Source organism: Hemicordylus capensis, chromosome 4 (assembly GCF_027244095.1).
Source record: "Hemicordylus capensis ecotype Gifberg chromosome 4, rHemCap1.1.pri, whole genome shotgun sequence".
NCBI classification, from domain to species: domain Eukaryota; kingdom Metazoa; phylum Chordata; class Lepidosauria; order Squamata; family Cordylidae; genus Hemicordylus; species Hemicordylus capensis.
Genome location: NC_069660.1, coordinates 12,657,594 through 12,677,048, shown reverse-complemented (window position 1 = coordinate 12,677,048; position 19,455 = coordinate 12,657,594). Strand labels below are relative to the sequence as shown.

Below are 19,455 nucleotides of genomic sequence, written 5' to 3'. Positions count from 1 at the left end.
AAAATCCAATATTCAATATGGTGTCGCAACATTACATGTTTTAGCTCACCAGAATCATTCAAATAGTGATAAAGGCCTGAGATTTGGCAGACATGTTATCAGATGTATGGTTTTAGAAAGTAATGTTTGGCACCCAAAAAAACGCAAAATGGTGGCTGAAAATAAATATGGCATTGCTATATTAACGTGGCCACATTAAACACACTTTTCCCTTCTATTCTGCACACGAATGCACCAGGACAACTGCATTCAACGTATTTCAATCAGCCCTCATGTAACAGCTTTTAACATTCTTTTTCCTAACTTCTTGTGTCTGTGCTCTGGAACTACTTTTGCCCAACAATACACTTCAAATTTAGAATTAGATTACTCAGATTTGACCTCATCTCTGCTAGGAGAACAGACAGGAAAAGCTGTCAGATGCAACTATCTTGGACAGTTTTTCTAAAATGCTCCCTGACTGGGGATGTGCATTGAATGGAGAATTCATTCAAAGGTCCCTGGAGGGTACAGAGCTGGAAGCAGCAGAAAACAATTTGGGGGGCAGGTGGGGTTCTCTTGCAGAGTTCCCTCTAAGACATGCTTATGCACAGGCTCAAACATGTTTTTGATGTCCACTCAATTAATTTTAGATCCCACTCAGGTTGAATCAGGAAGGTCCCATTCTGAATGCATGTGCATGCACACTGCCATGATACTGATGGCCAGAACAAAACTCATTCCACACACAGATGAACCAAATTAGAGAAAGCTGTTCTCTTGATATATATATATATATATTATATCTCTTTCCTCCTTCACTCACCTCTGGTAGACTGCCTCTAGTATCAAAGGGGTAAAGAACAGCAGCAGTCATAATGAGCAGTGTGGGCAAGCTCAAACATCCCTTGATAGAATGTGCAAGCTCACAAAATGTGGTTCTGGAAATGGGGCAGCCATCCACATAAGAATTGACAGGCCTACTTGTTCTGCACACCTGAGATACTGCAGATTGGCATTTTGCTGACATGATTTTTATACACTATGACACAGGTGGAAAAGTCATTCATGGTGGGACTAGATAATGAAGAAAAACAAGTTTGGTTTCTTCAAGCAGCAGGTTATTGCTCCACAGGCTACAATAAAGGAAGTTCACAACCTTTTCTCACAACTATGTCTCGTCGAGACAGACAGTTGAGTTTGCAAGAGTTTTTAAAGTATGAAAATCAGTTCTCTCCAGCCTCAATCAGTTACAATGGGAAACTTCACACCTGTGTGAAGTCTCAACCGAATGAGATTCTTGAAGCTGATGTAACAATGCTGCAGGAGGAACCACCAATAGATAAGAACATATGAACAACCCTGCTGGATCAGGCCCAAGGCCCATCTAGTCCAACATCCTGTTTCGCACAGTGGCCCACCAGATGCCGCTGGAAGCCACAGACAGGAGTTGAGGGCATGCCCTCTCTCCTGCCATTACTCCCCTGCAACTGGTACTCAGAGGCATCCTGCCTTTGAGGCTGGAGGAGGCCCACAGCCCTCCGACTAGTAGCCATTGATAGACCTCTCCTCCATGAAGTCATCCAAACCCCTCTTAAAGCCATCCAGGTTGTTGGCTGTCACCACATCCTGTGGCAGAGAGTTCCACAAGTGGATCACGCGTTGTGTGAAAAACTACTTCCGTTTGTTGGTCCTAGACCTCCTGGCAATCAGTTTCATGGAGTGACCCCTGGTTATAGTGTTGTGTGAGAGGGAAAAGAATTTCTCCCTCTCCACTTTCTCCACACTGTGCATGATTTTATAGACCTCTATCATGTCTCCCCGCAGTAGTCTTTTTTCTAAACTAAAAAGCCCCAGGTGTTGTAGTCTTGCCTCATAAGAAAGGTGCTCTAGGCCCCTGATCGTCTTGGCTGCCCTCTTCTGTACCTTCTCCAGTTATCATCATAGTAGATGGGTTGACACTGGTAAATAGCCTACCACCACAGAGAACAGGAATAACCTTTGATATTTATTCAAAGAATGTGTTTCTCCATGCAGTGGACATATTCTACCAAGTACAAAATTTGTGATATTGTATTTTATATGTACTTGAAGGACAGCCTGAAAAACGAGACCGGGTGTGTCCGAGGAGGTGGTCTGAAGAGAAGGTTAACAGAAAATAATACAGAACCAAATGACTGGACAAACTTTTTAAGCGATTCTAAAAGACCACCTTAAGTGGCGCAGCAGGGAAATGCTTGACTAACAAGCAGAAGGTTGCCGATTCAAATCCCCGCTGGTACTATATCGGGCAGCAGCAATACAGGAAGATGCTGAAAGGCATCATCTCACACTGTGTGGGAGGAGACAATGGTAAAACCCTCCTGTATTCTACCAAAGGAAACCACAGGGCTCTGTGGGCGCCAGGAGTTGAAATCAATTTGACGGCACACTTTACCTTTAACAAGGGTGAGGCTTTTCCATTTCTTAGTAGACAAGATAGCAGCACTCTGTGCAGAAGGAACAATTAATGTAACTAAAGACTCAGGGAATGTTTGCATGGCAACCTCTCACACTCTTGGCTCAGTGCTTTAGGGCTAACAGGAAGTCTGGGAGATCTCCCTCTCTTAAAAACCCCAACAGGAACTTTGGGGAGTGGGAATTCCCTTGCTCACATCTGGTACTCAGCTGTGTAGACAGCACTGAGGGTCCTGCAACCCAGACAACGGCATGTGTGTACCACAGGAAGTGTCTGACAACAGTCATTAGCATTTAAAACCACTATATAAACTAAGTTCACATTAGGTAAGCATCCTATGCAGCTCAGGGAATATAGTTATAACTTATTGGGTAGAGGGGCTTCATAAATTACGTGGTAAGTTAGTTCTCAGTTAAAACGCAGCATCTTATTCACAGCAGTAACATAAGGCAACAGACTATACATGCATACAAATATACTTCTTTTTTAAGATGGATTGTCTTTTTATGACTTGCTTACAGACATGCAACATATGAACACTAGTCTAAAAGATGCAGCAAGATAGCACCACTCCATGCAGAAGGAAGAATCAACGTAATTAAAGGAGAAAATGCCATAAGCAACCAAGGTATCTGTGTAGATTATTTCGCTCCTTGCTCACATGCACATATTTAGGCATGCCAAAATGTGGTAACATCGTCATAGCCAATGCCATAGACATCGTAGTCATCCCCATATCAGCTCTTCCATCACATAAGCTTGGCCTTCAGACTAAGTGGGTTCCTTTTGAGAAAGGCACAAAGCACCGATCAACTCCTATCAATGAAGTCGCTGACTTATTAGGGCCTGGGGGAGAAAGGGGGACTACCCTTCTTCCACACATTCACTGGGGTGCCTTTGTGGCAAAGGCAAGAAGTCTGCAGGGTGTGCATGCAAAGTGTTTGATAATGTGTTGAGTGCTTTTACAAAACTGAATCTGTGCCTGGCAGTGATTGAAGATCAACCAAGATCTCCAGATCTTGGAGAGGTTTGTAGGAACCATGTATGACAGAGGTAGTACAGCCATGCATGTGAATGATGCAAGACTGGGACTTTTCACAAGGCAACAGAAAACTATTTTGATATTCTGCCAACACTTGCTGCACACCAGAAAGGAATAGTGTGGGGACAAGCAACTGCATGCCAACCTAACATAGCAAGTCCTGCTGAGTGGGGATTGGGGGGGGGGGGAGGAGGAACATGGAAAATCCATTGGACAACACTTCCACCTGTTGTGGAATGCTGCAAGGAACTTGCCAAGTGAAGGGGTACATGTTTCAAAAGTGGTCTTAACTGCAGTGGACTGTGGACCTGTTCATGCTTGGATTAGAAAGCTATCATATGTCTTCCCTTCCCACCTCTCATCCCACCCCCATTAATCCATTAAGTTAGCTTTGACATTAAGTACTTTGTTCAATTATTCTAACAGGCCTGTTCATAACCAGTCAATTGAACCATATGTTAACTTAAGCCATGGTTAATGATGGTTAAGATATATTAGCTCAATTTCTTCAGAAACGTGTTCTGTTGCAAATTCCGATGCTCCTCTCCATCAAATACAATGTATTCCATACAATCTGAATGATATTTTTAAATTTTATATAACTATTTGAATGATTTTATGGCTGGCTACAATTTTTAGCCACCATACTGGATTTGCAGCCACATCCGATTTTTGGGGTGCCTGGAATTTACGTTCTAACCATATGTATCTGACAACATTTCTTCCAAATCTCAGATCTGTATCACTATGAATCTGATTTTTAACATTTAATAGCGCAAGACCATATTTATGTTTAGCCACCACATTGGATTTTAGGGGTCCCAAACAGTACTTTCTAAAACCACACATATCTGACAATACTTCTGCCAAATCATATGCATTGTAGCCCAAAATGTAGGATTCCACTTATTTTTGCCATTTATCAGCTCCATTAGCAAGGGTGCAAGCGGCATCAAAAATGGAAAGAGGTTTAATAGTGAATACAGTGGTCCCTCTACTTACGAACTACGCGACATAAGTATTTTTCGAGTTACAAACGGCAGTTTTAGATGCGGTTTTTTCGACTTACAAATTTTTAGATGGAGTTTCCTCGACTTACGAATTTTACATGCGGTTTCCTTAACTTGCCTGCCTGTTTACTGCCTGTTTATTCTTGAAAAGAAATGTTCCTGTGCAGTTTGCAAGCCTTACTGGGGGTCTGGGTCTTTTTTCTAGGCTCCGGAACGCATTAATCCGTTCCCAATGCATTCCTATGGGAAACCGCTTTTCGACTTACGAACTTTTCGACTTACAAATGTGCATTCGGAACAGATTAATTTCGTAAGTAGAGGGACCACTGTACTGGCTATTAAATGTCCTATAATTTTTCCTGTGACTAAAAATAAAGATCAAGATCACTGCAAAGCAGTTTGAAGAAAAATCTTAACGCTTTGCCATGCAAAATATTTTGTCCGTTTTTACAAATCATCACCATCAATCTTAGCCAAAAGGATCTGTGCAAGGAAGGAACTATTTGCTTTAAAGCTAATTTATTTAATTTAACTAACATTTATATACTGCTCAAAACTCATGTATCTCGGTGGCTTACAATTAAAAGAAATTAGACTTACTGGAGGTTGAGGTTTTAGGATAACCGATCGTTCAGCTTTTTGTTTTATCTTGTCTTTTGGTTTTTGTTCTTTGCCTTCACTGAGAAACTTCATGGTGGCTGCAGCATGTTTGAGAATACATTCATGACCGCAGTACACAGAACCTGGCTGGGCCACATTTGAACAACCAGGGCCAATGCATCTGGCTGCTTCGGGCTCTTCAACCACCTGAAGAATAGAAAAGAAGTTGTGATATTTTGAAAAATGCTCAAAACACCAAAAAAAACTTCAACTGTGCGTGCTTTTTTGTTCCAGTATGGGACATTCAATTGGTCTATGTCCCAAAAGGACAAGAAAGGATCAAGCAGACAGGCGAAATAACTCATTTTACTCCAGAATATGATAATGCATTTGGCTTTGATACCAAATACAGAGAAATCTGCTTTGGAAAGACTGTATCTCCAACATATATACAAGTTAATTTTGAAAATATTACTTGTTTTATGAAGTGTACCATAGATTTGGATCTTTAAACCAAAGAGCAGTACTATTTGGATTTAGAATTTGACACAGTACTAGATAAAATTATAAGTGGCAAAACTCTAAACTTGTTGTCTAAAAGGCTCTAATAGGCACATAGCTCTTGAAATCTTTCTGCATATAGAAAGAATAGAGAATTTCCCCTCCAAATAATGGAAAAATGGTTTTTCACATCATGCATGAAGCACACGAGAACGTTTGTATTGCTTAATGTGATGACATAGCAAACTAACACACACAAGATTATAACCATTATTATAATTTCAGTTCACTTAAAAGTTTGAATCAAAATATTTTAAGTCTACATTAGAATCTCACAGAGAATAAAGAAACTTATTAAAATACTCACTGGCTGAAATATTTTAAGTTTTTTCTTTCCACTGGGATTTGCAGCTTTTTCAATCCGACCCTTGATGCCTTGATCTTCACTAGACTTTTGCTCAACAGTTCCTATGCTTGTGAGCTCTGTGCCATCAGCCGTTACCTGTCCCAACATGGTTTCTTGATGTCCTGCTTCTGTAACTGTCTCATCCTGACCCTGGAGAATGGTGCAATTTGGACAGATATAGTCCTCTCCATTCCTTTCTAACAGTCTTCCACGAGCCTCTGAAATCCCTACGCAGTCCCCATGAAACCACTCCTCGCATCTATCACAACAAATCATAAATCTAGAAAAGGAAAATGTTAGCAAAGATGTGTTAGTATTTTTATTTAGCATATTTGTATACTGCCCACTACTGAAGTCTCTAGGCAGTTTACAATTTAACACACACACACACACACACACACACACACACACACACACACACAAATAGCTAAAAACCACTAAATAGCTAAAAAGCTTGGCTGAAGAGATGTGTCTTCAGTTGTTTCCTAAAGGTCAACAGGGATGGAGCAGCTCTGATCTCAGCAGGAGGTGCATCCACAGCTCTGGGGCAACTACAGAGAAGGCTTGCCTCTGAGTTGTTACCAGACAAGCTGGTGGCACCCTCAAATAAACCTCCACAGAAGATCTTAACAGGTGGCGGTGTTCAAGACAAAGGTGTTCTCTTACATACCCTTAAGTAGCATATTTTAACCAAGAAATGCAGCATAATTTTATATATGTCCAACTGCAATCAAACTTGTAAATCAGTTATATCACATTCTTATCAAGAAGGTAGAAGAAAAGCTTCCACATCTATATACCAAATCAACTTCCTCATTAGCCAGTGTGCCTCTTTTCTTTGCAGGATTACATGTCCAGAATGTCTCAGTAAATGCCATGATTCCACTTGCATCTTCAGCCCTCCAACATAATTCCTCCTCCCATGCCAAATGACCTATATCCAACTATCCTCTTTGATGTCTCCTTTGTATTCTTGCACTTTTCTTGACTCCTTCAAACTCAATTACCTGGTAACAAGCCACTGCAAAGATCCAGGCAGCTACTTCCCCATGTTATCTTCTGCCCTGTAGTCTAAGCCTTCTGTACATCACACGCTCTTGGAAAGAACAGAACTTGTAATGTAGATGGATTTGAAATTGCCCTCTGGTGGCATAGGATGAGCATTTTAAATGATACTCGCTGATCCAGTACAGAACATCTGCGCCCCTAGTTTTCCCTGTCTCTCCTCCCTATCTTCATTTCCCCCATTTCCCTTAGCCCTAGTCCATTCTCCTCCACCCCACTCCAGTGTTCCCAGATGTTGCTGACTACAACCCCCAGAATCCCCAACTGCAATGGCTTTTGTTTGGGGATTATGGGAGTTGTAGTCAACAACATCTGGGAATCCTTGTTAGAGGGAACAATGCCCCCATCCCTTCAGCCCCAGTCCATGCTCCTTTCCTCCCCCTCCCAGTCCGCTTTCCATGCCTGCCCATCGCCATCACCATTTTCTCACCCAGTACCCGTGGCTATCTGGCAGCTGCTTACAAACCCTCATGAGAGCTGCCACGCATGGGATCAACCACGGGTACGTCTTAGAGAAATAAATATAAACAAGATAAACAAGAAAATATTTATACATGTTTGTATTAAACATGTATAAGGAACCTACCTAAGGAATAAATACAAACCATATTTACCTGAATCAAAGAGGACTCTGAATTTAATATGATCCCCTTAAAAAGTAGTTAGATACAGGTTATACCTGCATTTACTCGAAGAAGAACAGGGCTCTGAATTTAAGACCTGATTTCTAATATCAGGAAACTTGGAATAAACCTAGTCTTTGATTCAGATAAATACAGTATCAATAAAAAGGTGTCTAAAAGAATTTCATCCATTTTTTATCATTCCCATTTAGTCCCACAACCCCATCTCCCCTTAACATGATCTCTAGAATTTCAAGCTTCTATAAAAGCTCCTCTATAGTGAGGATGTTTATACTAAGAGGATAAATTTCAACACAGTCCTCCATCTATTTTTAATCTGAAAGCAGAGACTTCCCTATTTTTAACACACCACCTGGCTGCATGAGGGGTGAAGGTTATATGGAAGAGCAGCATTTACTGGGACATTTTAGGGCACATAATTCCATCAAGAAAACGAAACATTATTTCACACATTGGGGAATCAGAATAATTGAGTTTTCCTAATGTTTTAGAGACAAACACATCTAATCTTTAACATTCAAGGTACTACCAGAGCCAAAATTCCTTAAACAAAGATTCTGTCTGACTATTGTATAATTTTTAGAAAACATTTGAAAATATTTAATGGTTAATAAAGAATACCTGTTGTTGTGAGGTTGCTGACAAATGCAATACAGAGTACCAGGATCATAAACCTCACACTCTGATTTGCGCTTTGTGGATTCTTCAGGTTCATCATTTGTCTGCATAGTTGGCTTTATTTCTCTCTTAGCTTGAACTGCTTCAGTAGCTTCCTTGGAAACAGCTATTGACTGTCCAGTCTCAGTATTATCTGAACTTTCAGATTCTTGCTTTACAGCCATTTCAAGCTTTTGATTGCCTGCCTGGATATCAACTGTCTCAGTAGGATTTTGTTCGTTATGCTTTTTCCTGAGGCGATTCTGGACTTCTTTCAGTGTTAGTCCTGTAGGTTTCTGCTCAACACGTTTCTTTCTTAGACGATTCTGTAGTTCTTTTAATGTTAATCCATCACTGTCACTGTCAGATGTATCATCCTCCTCCTCCTCCTCCTCCTGTTCTTTTGTGGTTCTACCTTTCCGAGCTGACTGGCCTTTGCTGTCCTTCAAGTGGCACTTCTGAGTAGTGGTTTTTGTGTCTGGCATGCTTTCTACACTACCTTCAGAAGCAGTTTCAACATCAGTTACATGGCAAGATGCTGGTTCACTCAAGTCCTCAAGAGCTGTAGGAAGATTCCTCCTTCCTCTGCGCCTAACTGTTGTAAGAAATTCTTCAACCCGTTCAGTGCGTTTGGGCTGTCGGCCACTACGCCTAAGAGCCAGGCTTTGCTGCTGTGGAGATGGCTGCTCAGTGATGTCCATGTCAGCATCCCCTAAACTTTCACGCTTCGCAATTGTAGTCCTCCGAAACCCCCATGTTTTCTTAAACTCCTTACTAGTTGGTTTAATTGCTTTTTGTTCATCCTCATTGCTTTGTTCACCTTTGTCATCCAAAGCTGATGCTGGAGAAGCAATAAAAATATTAGCAGAATTTAAATATATTTTAGTTTCCTTCCTGTGAGCAGCACATGGGAAGAAATGTAATGCAAGGTATGCTATAATTTTGAACACAAAAAATAAAGACATACACTCCCTTAGTATCTCAACAACTGTCTACAACCTTTTCTTGTAAATGAGTTCACTGAGTGAATCTCTTTCTCTCCAATGTTCTCTTGACCTAGAAGATCAGTTGTTAAAGGGCAGAAGACAGTGTTTGTACACATATAGCCACTATAATGGTGTCGTCGTCCCCAAGGTTTTTGACCCTTAACACGTTTGCCTGGCAAAAGTGTATTCTATAGTATATTGATATTTTTGGTGGTAGTGTTTTTTTAAGATGATATGAACCTTCACAAGTGTTCCATACTGGAGGAAAATGGCAGGGTAGAAATTATTTCAATAACCAAGTTCAGCTATCCATTTTTGCTCTTTCTTAAGGCCACAGAGGCAAAAATAACTGAGTGTAGTCACATCAGAACATCACTATTGCAGCTGCCTGTCCTAGGGTAGCTGGCAACAGTGATCAGTACCAGTGGAACAAGGAACCAACTGCTGCCTGTCAATTATGTGCGTTGCTCAAGGGCTGTACACTCACATGTGCACTAGCCACTTGCTTCTTTACTTACGGAGTACAAATCATGCCCATGATTTTTAAAGAAGTCACCATTTTGGCTTAAAAGCCAAGCTACTGGTGAAAAATGTTTATTATATGCTAGATAACTTTCACTATGTTATCTTGGGGAGTATATGGGATGCTTATCAAATCTGCAGATGACAAAGCTGGGGGAGGGGAGGGTGATAGTCAGAATCAGGTTCAAACACTGGACCAAAAATTAGTAAGACGAATTTCAGCAGAGAAAAATGTGAAGTCCTGCATTTAGGTAAGAAATCTTAAATGCACAAGTATAGAATGGGATGACTTTGCTTGGCAGCACTATATTTAAAAGAGGATCTAGGTGTCTTCGTGGAAAGTTGAACATGAGCCAACAGTGTGATGCAGGTGCTAAAAAAGCTAATGCAATTGTAGGTTGTATTAACAGAGGTGAATGTCCAGAACACAAGTAGTAACCATTCCATTCTAGTCTATTCTGCACTAGTCAGACCTCATGCAGAATAAAGGACATTGAAAACCTGGAATGGGTTCAGAGGAGGGCAAAGATGATGATAGGTCTGCAAACCAAGTCCTATAAAGAATGACTGAAGGAACTGGGTATGTTTAGCCTGCAGAAGAGAAGACTAAGGGGAGCTATGATAGCCATCTTCAAATATTCAAAGGGTTGACACACAAAAGCAGTAGTTGACTTGTTCTCTGTTGCTCCTAAGGACATGACTAGAATCAGCAAGTTGAAATCACAAGGAAGCAGATTCAAACTAGAAATCAGGAGGAATTTCCTGATTATAGAGAGCCACTTGATAGCAAAGCAATCTGCCCCATGCCATGCTGGGCTCTTCGTCTCTAGAGCTTTTGAAATAGAGGCTGGATGGTCAACGATCAGTGATGCTGTGGCAGTTTCCTGCATCAAGTAGGGGTTGGGCTAGCAGACCTTCAAAGTCCCTTTCAACTCTAAAAATCTATGAAACTATGATCTACTTTTGTAAACCAAAGCAATTTACCAATAGAAGTGTTTTCCATATTAGACTCAGACTCCAGTGCCACAGATTCGTCCATAGAAGTGGTCTTACTGTTCCCAGATTTCACCTCTGAAAACAAAGAAATACTAGATTTATAACTCTGATCTACTTTCAATGAATGATCAGTGAAAACACGTTGCCAATTATAGTTGTAAATATTTAGATAGTTGATGCTTAATAATAAGAAAATGCAGAACTCCACAAAAAATTGCCTGCATTTATTGCATGATTTTAAATGCAAGTTAATGCTTCATTTTGCCTGTGCAAGACCTTTATAAATTTTCTTTGGATCTCAGAGCCTGCCCAGAAATTCAAGAACCAGACAATGGACAAGCATAAAGATTGTAGACTAGTGGTGGACATTGTAGAGAGGGAGGGGTAGATGAGCTTCTTTTTAACCTCTTTATAAGTAACAAGACAGAAACAGGGCTGCCTGGGACAAATAAAGATATTAAATAATGCTACCTCTAAATATCTTAGTGTAGACGCCACAAATAAATTTCTAGGTGCCATGGTTCTCTGGAGCCTGGGATTTGTCAAGCCCTGGTCTATGTGGAATCAGAAGAATGTTCCATGAAAGGGAACAACATACACAATTAAAGAATACACTTACTGACACACAGTCCCACTTTTGCACCCTCCCCTGAAATCTGCCAAAACCTTCAAGAACTCCTGCAGCTTGTCCTAACACACTTTTTCCACCAGTTCCACACCACACAAAAGCTTTGACTTAACTCTATGTTGTCTACATACTACCAACACACTTCCACTATATCCCACATTCGGTTCATCCCTGCTGTCACTACCTGAGTGCACTGCTTACTAGAAATAAACTCTAGCAGAAAAACAATCCTCTGATGACCCAGACACCAACAATTTGGCTTTCACTCTTTATAACTATGTTCACTGTGCCTAGTGAACATAGGGTACATAGATAGTGAACATAGGGTACATAGATGATAACTGCTTTATCTAATGGAACAGTGACTATCACATGCACCCATTACCAGCACTATAACCTCCCAGCTCCCAACTGCTCACAATGCCTGAATGGTCTCTAGAACAGGGAGACTGGCAAGACGACTATCAAATCAAGGCACAATCCAGAGAACTGCATGACTAGCTCTGTATGTTATTTCTGACAATCACTCCGATTGGAAAAGACTTGAGTAGTAAAGCTAGGAAGACCTCTGCCTTTGAAAAGCCTGTCTTGTTTGAGAACCTTGCCTCTTGTCTTATGATGCTGAAGGAAAAGGGGTCCAACTACTGTACACAATCTTAGTCCAGCAACATAGAATGGTACGAAGACGTTTTCACAATGTATTTTAACTCCATTTTTTACTTTTTGCAAATAACTCTCCCTGCCTAATTATCCACACAACACCCACTTTCAATAGCAAGCTTGTTATATGATGTACAATAATACCACAGAGCAAAATGGGCTCTACAGATGGGCTGTTCTAAAAAACTTACAATAAATTTTCTGAAGAAAATTCAAAACACAACATGCAATCAGCACCTTAATATGTTTACCTGAAAAGGCGAAGGAAGTTTAAGGGTACAGCAGGAGTCATCCAAAATTCCAGAAACAGGTTAAAAGAAACAAAAAATCTCCAATGTCCCCTAAGTGCTTTTACCTGACACAGCATTAGAGGTTGCTGAGATTTTTTCTGCCTGTTGACTTAAACCAGAGGAAGTATCACTGGAGGGCAGAAGACAGATAGAGTCACTCTGCAGAATGTCTACAGCACAGGCTGCTCTGGGGAAGTCAGAAGCACAGTGTTCCTCTGGATGCCATCTTGACAACTCCGAAACCATCAGTGGTCCACTCAATAAGGCTGCCTGTTACAGGAAAATAAATTTATAACTTTGTTCATTGGTATTACCATTAAACCATTTCAAGTAAAATTTGTTCAGACTAACAGAAAACTTAAAATTATTAAAACCTCCATGTGAGAAGTAGTTTTTAAAGTGATATATTTTACATCATACTATTATTAATATTTCTAGAAAGGGCATTAACTCTGAACAAGTGTCTAAAATTGACACAGTGCCAAAATCTTTTATCTGCTTCAACATCTTACCCGTGTTTGCATTTCTTTATAGGTCTTTTTGAAGATGACAGAACAGACATTCACAAAACGGATTTTCCTTGCATATAAAATTAAGTGCCACATGTCCACCCTATCATAAAGTGTTGATGCCCATATTAAAGTGACTTTAATAATAAATTTTGTGTTTAAAAGCTATATAGTGGTTAAAAACAGTTTGCCCTTGTTTTGATTTGTTCGGATGCCTTACTTCTGAGTACTTCCTCCTTTGCTTTGGCTGCCAGTTTCCTCTCCATCCAACAGTAACTTCCAATGCTCTAGTCTCTAACCGACAAATCCCAACCACAAATCAAAAGCCTGAAGATTCCAATTCCATTTCAGAAGGGAAACACTTAACATGTTGTGTCAGTTACACTTGCTAAGCATAGAAACATTGTATTCACTCAAACCCAAGCTACTTTTTAAACAATATTGCCAACACTGTAATGACTTCACACAATTGATAAAATGTAATAACTCATTTAGATGACTATAAAGGTCAGGTCTTGACCTTTTTTCTTTTTTCATAAATCTAGTAGCTAGCCCCAAAAGGCAGGAGATAGACAGTGGATACTTGACAAAATCATTGGATTTTGTGATGGACATTGTGGAGGGGTAGGATAAATGGCCATCTCTTTATTCCCTTTACAAGTAACATACTTGGAACAGAAATAGGGCTGCCTGAGACAAATAAAAATTGTTATTTACTTATTTTACTTATCAAATTTGTATGCCACCTCAAACCTCTGTCTCTGGGTGGCTGAAGTAAAATAGCTCTGTCTCTGAATATTCTAATCCAGGCGCCATGGCTCCCTGGCACCTGGGGATTTCTCAAGTCCTGACACAGGTGTAAGTACTATAATCCTGCATCTCATGTCTTTGTGCTCCCAAATGTTTTGCCATGTACAAGAGACACTTTCTGAACTGGTCCAAATATATTTCGTATCAGGACAGGACTTAATTCATGACTTCAGGGGAAATCAACTATAGTTGTTGAGATGTATTCTTCTCAGCTAAAATATGGCACTTGTGGTCAAAATAGTCTGTAGTCTTAGTCATATCAACTTTACATTAACATTCAATACAGCACATAGATAATGAAGATTAACAGTTATCTTGAATGGATTTCTAAATACTATACAGAGAAAGCTGAAGAAACAAGGTGATCTTGAGAGCCCTGTAACAACATTAAGGTATGTGATACCTTCACTAAACTGCCTTGTGCTTCATTGCCTGAAGCAGTGGCTACATCCCCGGAATCAGAGGTTGCTGGTTGAAGAGATTCTGAGTTTAAAGAGCCTCCTTCCACGGTGCTGTTTTGTAATAACCTCTCAATCTCCCTGTTAAGAATCTCCAACTCATCACACATCATGCAATTTTAAAAGATCTGCCAGAAAGAGGGGGGGAAAACAATCGGCTAATCACTACTTGTTCAATTCTAAAAGAATACCATTCCCTTTAATTCTAAAGTTAAAAAAATAAAAGCAAGGTCAGCACCTTGCCTTTTATAATGTAAGTATTAATAATACTAGAAATCATTTGTAGATTATATGACAGAAAAGCCCATGTATGTACTCTATATTATATACACCCCTCTACTGTGTTCAATTTCTAGAAAAAGCAGTCAGACATAACTCTAGTGTAAAGAGCAGTCAGCATATAAATATTTTACACTCTTCTGCTTGAAAGTGCTGTACTGGGGAATCCATTACAATTTTAACCTACCTGACGACTAGGTAATATATTACACATTAAACACATGAGCTCAATCCAGTTGAGCACAGACACCATGCATGGAGGAGTCCCACAGTGCTCAACACAGCTCTGTTTTCCAATGTTCTATATTCAAGGGAAACGTCAGGCATGAACACAGGAAGTACAAAAGCAGCACTGAAAGTACAAGAGATCTGTACAATGCCTCCCATATCCCCATTCAGTCTTTCCACCACATCGCACATGTTAGAAATGCTTACAACATGTGTGAGGTACAGGCACAGATAGCTGGACATGAATATGGAAGGTATGCACAAACTTCTCACTCTCTGCACTTGTCTTGGTGGGAGGACAGAGAAAATCAGGCCTGTGGTATTCCTTCAAGTGCAGGTGCTGCGGCCACACAAATTGGCATAGCAACTTTATTTATCAAATTTAAATATTAGTAAAGCAAGGCTAGCTACCATCATAGGTCACACTAAAGCACCAAAAATTCAACCAGCTGAGAGTGGTTTCTGCATATGTAGAGCTATTTTGTGTACAAAGGGAAAACTGTGCCATCTATGTGGCTGCATTGTCCAAAAGCCTCTTCCCACCTTTCTGTGCATGTATCTTTCTAATCTGAACTTCCACACTCAACAAATCTCACTACTACAAAGTCTTGACCTCAAATGAGACTGGCATTTTAAAAGGAGATTTATCCCAAAATTACCAGACTAGCATACAGAATGTTTACTTTAAAATGCCAAATCAGAATATCCAATTTCTGGCTCTGACACACTGAAACCTATGTGCCATCTGCCCATCATCTGTACTTCAAATTTCAATCCCCTTTTCGGTTTGCAGTCCATAATTTCTGCAAAAACCTAACAGAAAATCTTCACTATCCTGAAAAGTTGAATTTATTTCTGCTAACATCATCAATATTACTTATTCTGGATATAGATACATTTATTTGTAAGTCAGAATCTCAAAAGGCATACATGGATATCTGTGCACACATGCTTCCAATTGCAGGTTTTTGGTGGGGTTTTTGTTTGTTTTTTAAGTAGCACGTGACTGAAAATCTCCTGAACACAAAGTGACAAATTTAGGAAATTTCTTTCACAACCTAAACAGGGCCTATAAGGCTGCTTACAATCTTAGAATAAAGAACAATTCAGCATACTAAAACTAAACTGATTGGTTCCTACAACAATACTATATATATATACACACACACACACACACACACACATATATATATATATATACATACACACACACACACACACACACAATATATGGTTTGCCATGTATTTTGGATACTTTTGATCATGAGAGCCACACACATTTTGCACCACAAAATTGTTTTGAAAAGGAAGTGTGGAAAGTAGAAGATTTATTTTCATTTTATTTTTCATGTCAAAGCCTGGAAATTCAAAAGTAGTTTTTAAAAATAACGTGGCAGAAATATTAAGATTTCAGTAAGCAATCATTAAATGTAAGAAGGAAGAAAGAGAACCAAGCCAATCAACAGTATCTGAACAGTCTCCTGCTAAATGAGCAAAGAGGCACCTTTTTTAATTGGTGGTTCTCTTTATTTAGCAGGGAAGAGCAACTGGTCCTATCCATCTCCAGCACAGCTTTCCCTATGGTGGCTGTTCCTGGTGTCTATCTTATGTTTCTTTTTTTAAGATTGTGAGCCCTTTGGGGACAGGGAGCCATTTATTTATTTATTTATACTTATTTAAACCACCTTGGGAACTTTTGTTGAAAAAAGTATATATTTGGTATATTTGTACGACAAATCACCAAACGCACACCAACGATACTGGCACTAGGTGCTACAAACACATCATGTTACAGCACATTTATACATTTGTGCTTAACCCAGCATTTCCAACACCGAGCGAGGATGGGGCCATAGTTCAGTGACAGAGTACGTTTTACATGTAGACAGTCCCAGTTTCAATCCCTAATATCATGAGCTGGGCCTGGGAAAGATCTCATCTTGAAACCCTGGAAAGCCACTGCTGGTCAGAGTAGAAAATACTTTAAGAGATGAACCAGTAGCATAAGGCAGCTTCAGCCATTCGTATATGTAACATGCTTTTTAAAAACATGAAACAATTAGATTATGAGCCTCTGGGAACAGGGAACTACCTTCTTATTATTGTTCTTTGTCTATGCAAAGTGCTTTGAAAATTTAGTGGTATATAAATAAAATTAATAAAAATGAAAATATTTTGCAACAGAAACATTAAATCTCTACCAGATAAGGCTATTCAGTATTCTGCTCTATCTAGTCCCATTTGTTTTTTTGTAGGGGTTTTTCCTCTGGACTAGGAAAGAGTTCCTTAACAGGAAAGAATTGGCTAGAATCAAACAATATTACAATATATTATGAAGCATACTGCAGCTATAAAAGTGCAGCCAAAATTCAACAGTTTGTCAGCATCACACAAGGAGAAGAGAACTATTAAGGCATGAGAATTATGGGAGTAACAAACAGTAGCGTATGAAGTGTTTAAATCAGGGTGGATTTGATTTAAATCAAATTGATTTAAATCACTAGTCAGAAAGACTAGATTAAAATCATGGTTTTTTACATAAAGACTCATTCTTGCTGGTATAATCTTAATATTGACAACCAGATGAAGGTTTCATCTTTGGTCTTCTTCTAGATAGAAAAATTGCCCCAAATAGTCTTACAGAAACCTCTGGAAGAGCATGACATTGAATAGATTAATGGAATTCATTTACCAAAAAATTTAAACATCGCATATATACAGCCTCATGCTACGTAATTAAAAACTAATCCTTACTACAGGATGAATACTTTTGGACTATAATGCATCTTAAATAGAAGACTACCTTTAGATAGATTTTTCCCCTCAAAAAGCATTTTATTTTTAAAAAATCTTGATATTTTTTTTACAGCTGAGGCCTATCCTTCTAATAAACTATCTCTAAATACTGTAAACAGCCAACAAAAATAGTATGAAGATAGGTCAGCAGGGGAGGAGGCACTTCGCAGTGTATTGCACAGAGTGCCACATGTATAACTATTTGCCCCATGGGCAGAAGTCACATGGGTGTCTGCTCAGTATGAGGAGCAAATTTGTTCCCTTGAGACCAAGGTGGCGGATCTGGAGAAGCTCAGAGAGACAGAGAGGCATGTGGAAGGGACTTGATAGAGAAATCCCACTCCAAGGCTGATAGCTCCTCTGCTGTCAGGGAGAATGAAAGTCTCGGGCAAGGAGGACATCAGTCTGAGGAAGAGGGAAATGCTCCTTTAGAAGGGACCCCTTCCGTGGATGATGAGCCCATATCCTCTCACACAGGAGATACTCCTCTGGGGAGTTGGGGCCTCCTTGTAGTGGGTGATTCAATCATTAGAGGTATAGAGAGATGGGTTTGTGACCTGCATGTTGATCATACGGTGATTTGCCTGCCTGAACCAGGCTTTTCCTGAACCAGGCTTTTCAGGGATGGAGACTAAGAACTGAGTCAGATAGAAGTGACAAAAGATGATGTTCTAAACTGTCTGGAAAAACTGAAAACTAACAAATCAACAGGGCCAGATAGCATCCATCCAAGAGTCCTCAAAGAACTCAAATGTGAAATTGCCAGCTTCCTTGCTAAAATATATAACTTACTAGTTGGCCCGGGCTGAGAGCATCTGTGCCCCTAGTTTGGGCCAGCCATTAGCCGGCTCTGGCAGGCCAGCCACCTCTTCCTCTAGTTGGCCGGCGCAGCTCCGCTGGCCAGCAGCCTCCTCCCGCCGGCCCATTTTCTCCCGCTCTGCCGCCTCCTCGTCCAGTCGGCTGGTGCAGCTCTGCCAGCCAACTGCCTCCTCCTGCCAGCGCAGCTCCGCTACCAGCCTCCTCCCCCCACTGGTATGGCCCTGCCGCTGGCCGCCCCCTCTGCTCGCCGGCGTGACTCCGCCCACCACCTGCACCCGTTGGCCACCTCTATCCACCAGCGAGGCTCCACTGGCCACCATTGTCATTTGTTATTTTCTGTCCTTCTTGCATACTCTCATGAGATTTCCACCACGTCTCCAAGAATTAAATATATAGATCCTTGAAATCGGGCTCTGTACCAGAGGACTGGAAAGTAGCAAATGTAACGCTGATTTTCAAAAAGGGATCCAGGGGTGATATGGGAAATTAGAGGCTGGTTAGCTTAACATCCATTCCAGGCAAATTGATATAAAGCATCCTCAAGGATAAAGTTGTAAAGCACATAGGAAAATAGGCCCTACTGGGAGTGAACCAGCATGGCTTCCGCAAAGGTAAATCTTGCCTCACAAAACTTTTTTAGTTCTTTGAGAGTGTCAACAAGTGTGTGGATCAAGGTGATCCAGTTGACAAAGTATACCTGGACTTCCAAAAAGCTTTTGACAAAGTTCCTCTTCAAAGACCCCTGAAGAAACTTAGCGGTCATGGGATAAGGGGACAATGGGATTGCTTGTCATGGGACAAGGGGACTGGGGGGACAAGGGGTCATGGGATAAGGGGATGTGTGGACTGCTAACTGGTTTAAAACAGGAAACAGAGGGTAGGAATAAATGGAGAGTTTTCACAATGGAGGGAAGTAAGAAGTGGGGTCCCCCAGGGATCTGTACTGGGACCAGTGCTTTTTAATTTATTCATAAATGATCTAGAAGTAGGGGTAAGCAGCAAGGTGGCTAAATTTTCGAATGATTTTCAGGCTCTACTTTCCCTGGGCTACCTGGTTTTTGCAATGAGCTCCTCAACCCGAGAGACTGCCATTGGAAGTTACTACCACTGAG

General features: G+C 40.4%; 1 protein-coding gene across 7 annotated transcripts in view; it reads right to left on the bottom strand.

The window, feature by feature from the left end:
* Window positions 1-19,455, bottom strand: part of DIDO1 (death inducer-obliterator 1) — a 114,964-nt gene that overhangs the window by 60,978 nt on the left and 34,531 nt on the right. For 2 of the 7 annotated variants that reach the window (XM_053247039.1, XM_053247037.1), the window contains exons 2-6: window positions 12,510-12,714; window positions 10,855-10,941; window positions 8,327-9,203; window positions 5,958-6,276; window positions 5,090-5,296 (exon numbers count right to left, since the gene is read on the bottom strand). In XM_053247039.1, coding sequence (XP_053103014.1) covers window positions 5,090-5,296; window positions 5,958-6,276; window positions 8,327-9,203; window positions 10,855-10,941; window positions 12,510-12,690 — 1,671 coding nt within the window. In that variant the 5' untranslated portion in view covers window positions 12,691-12,714. Of the gene's footprint in view, window positions 1-5,089; window positions 5,297-5,957; window positions 6,277-8,326; window positions 9,204-10,854; window positions 10,942-12,405; window positions 12,715-13,173; window positions 13,249-14,166; window positions 14,350-19,455 lie in introns of those variants that run through there. The other 5 variants (XM_053247035.1, XM_053247038.1, XM_053247036.1 and 2 more) reach the window with 5 other exon arrangements.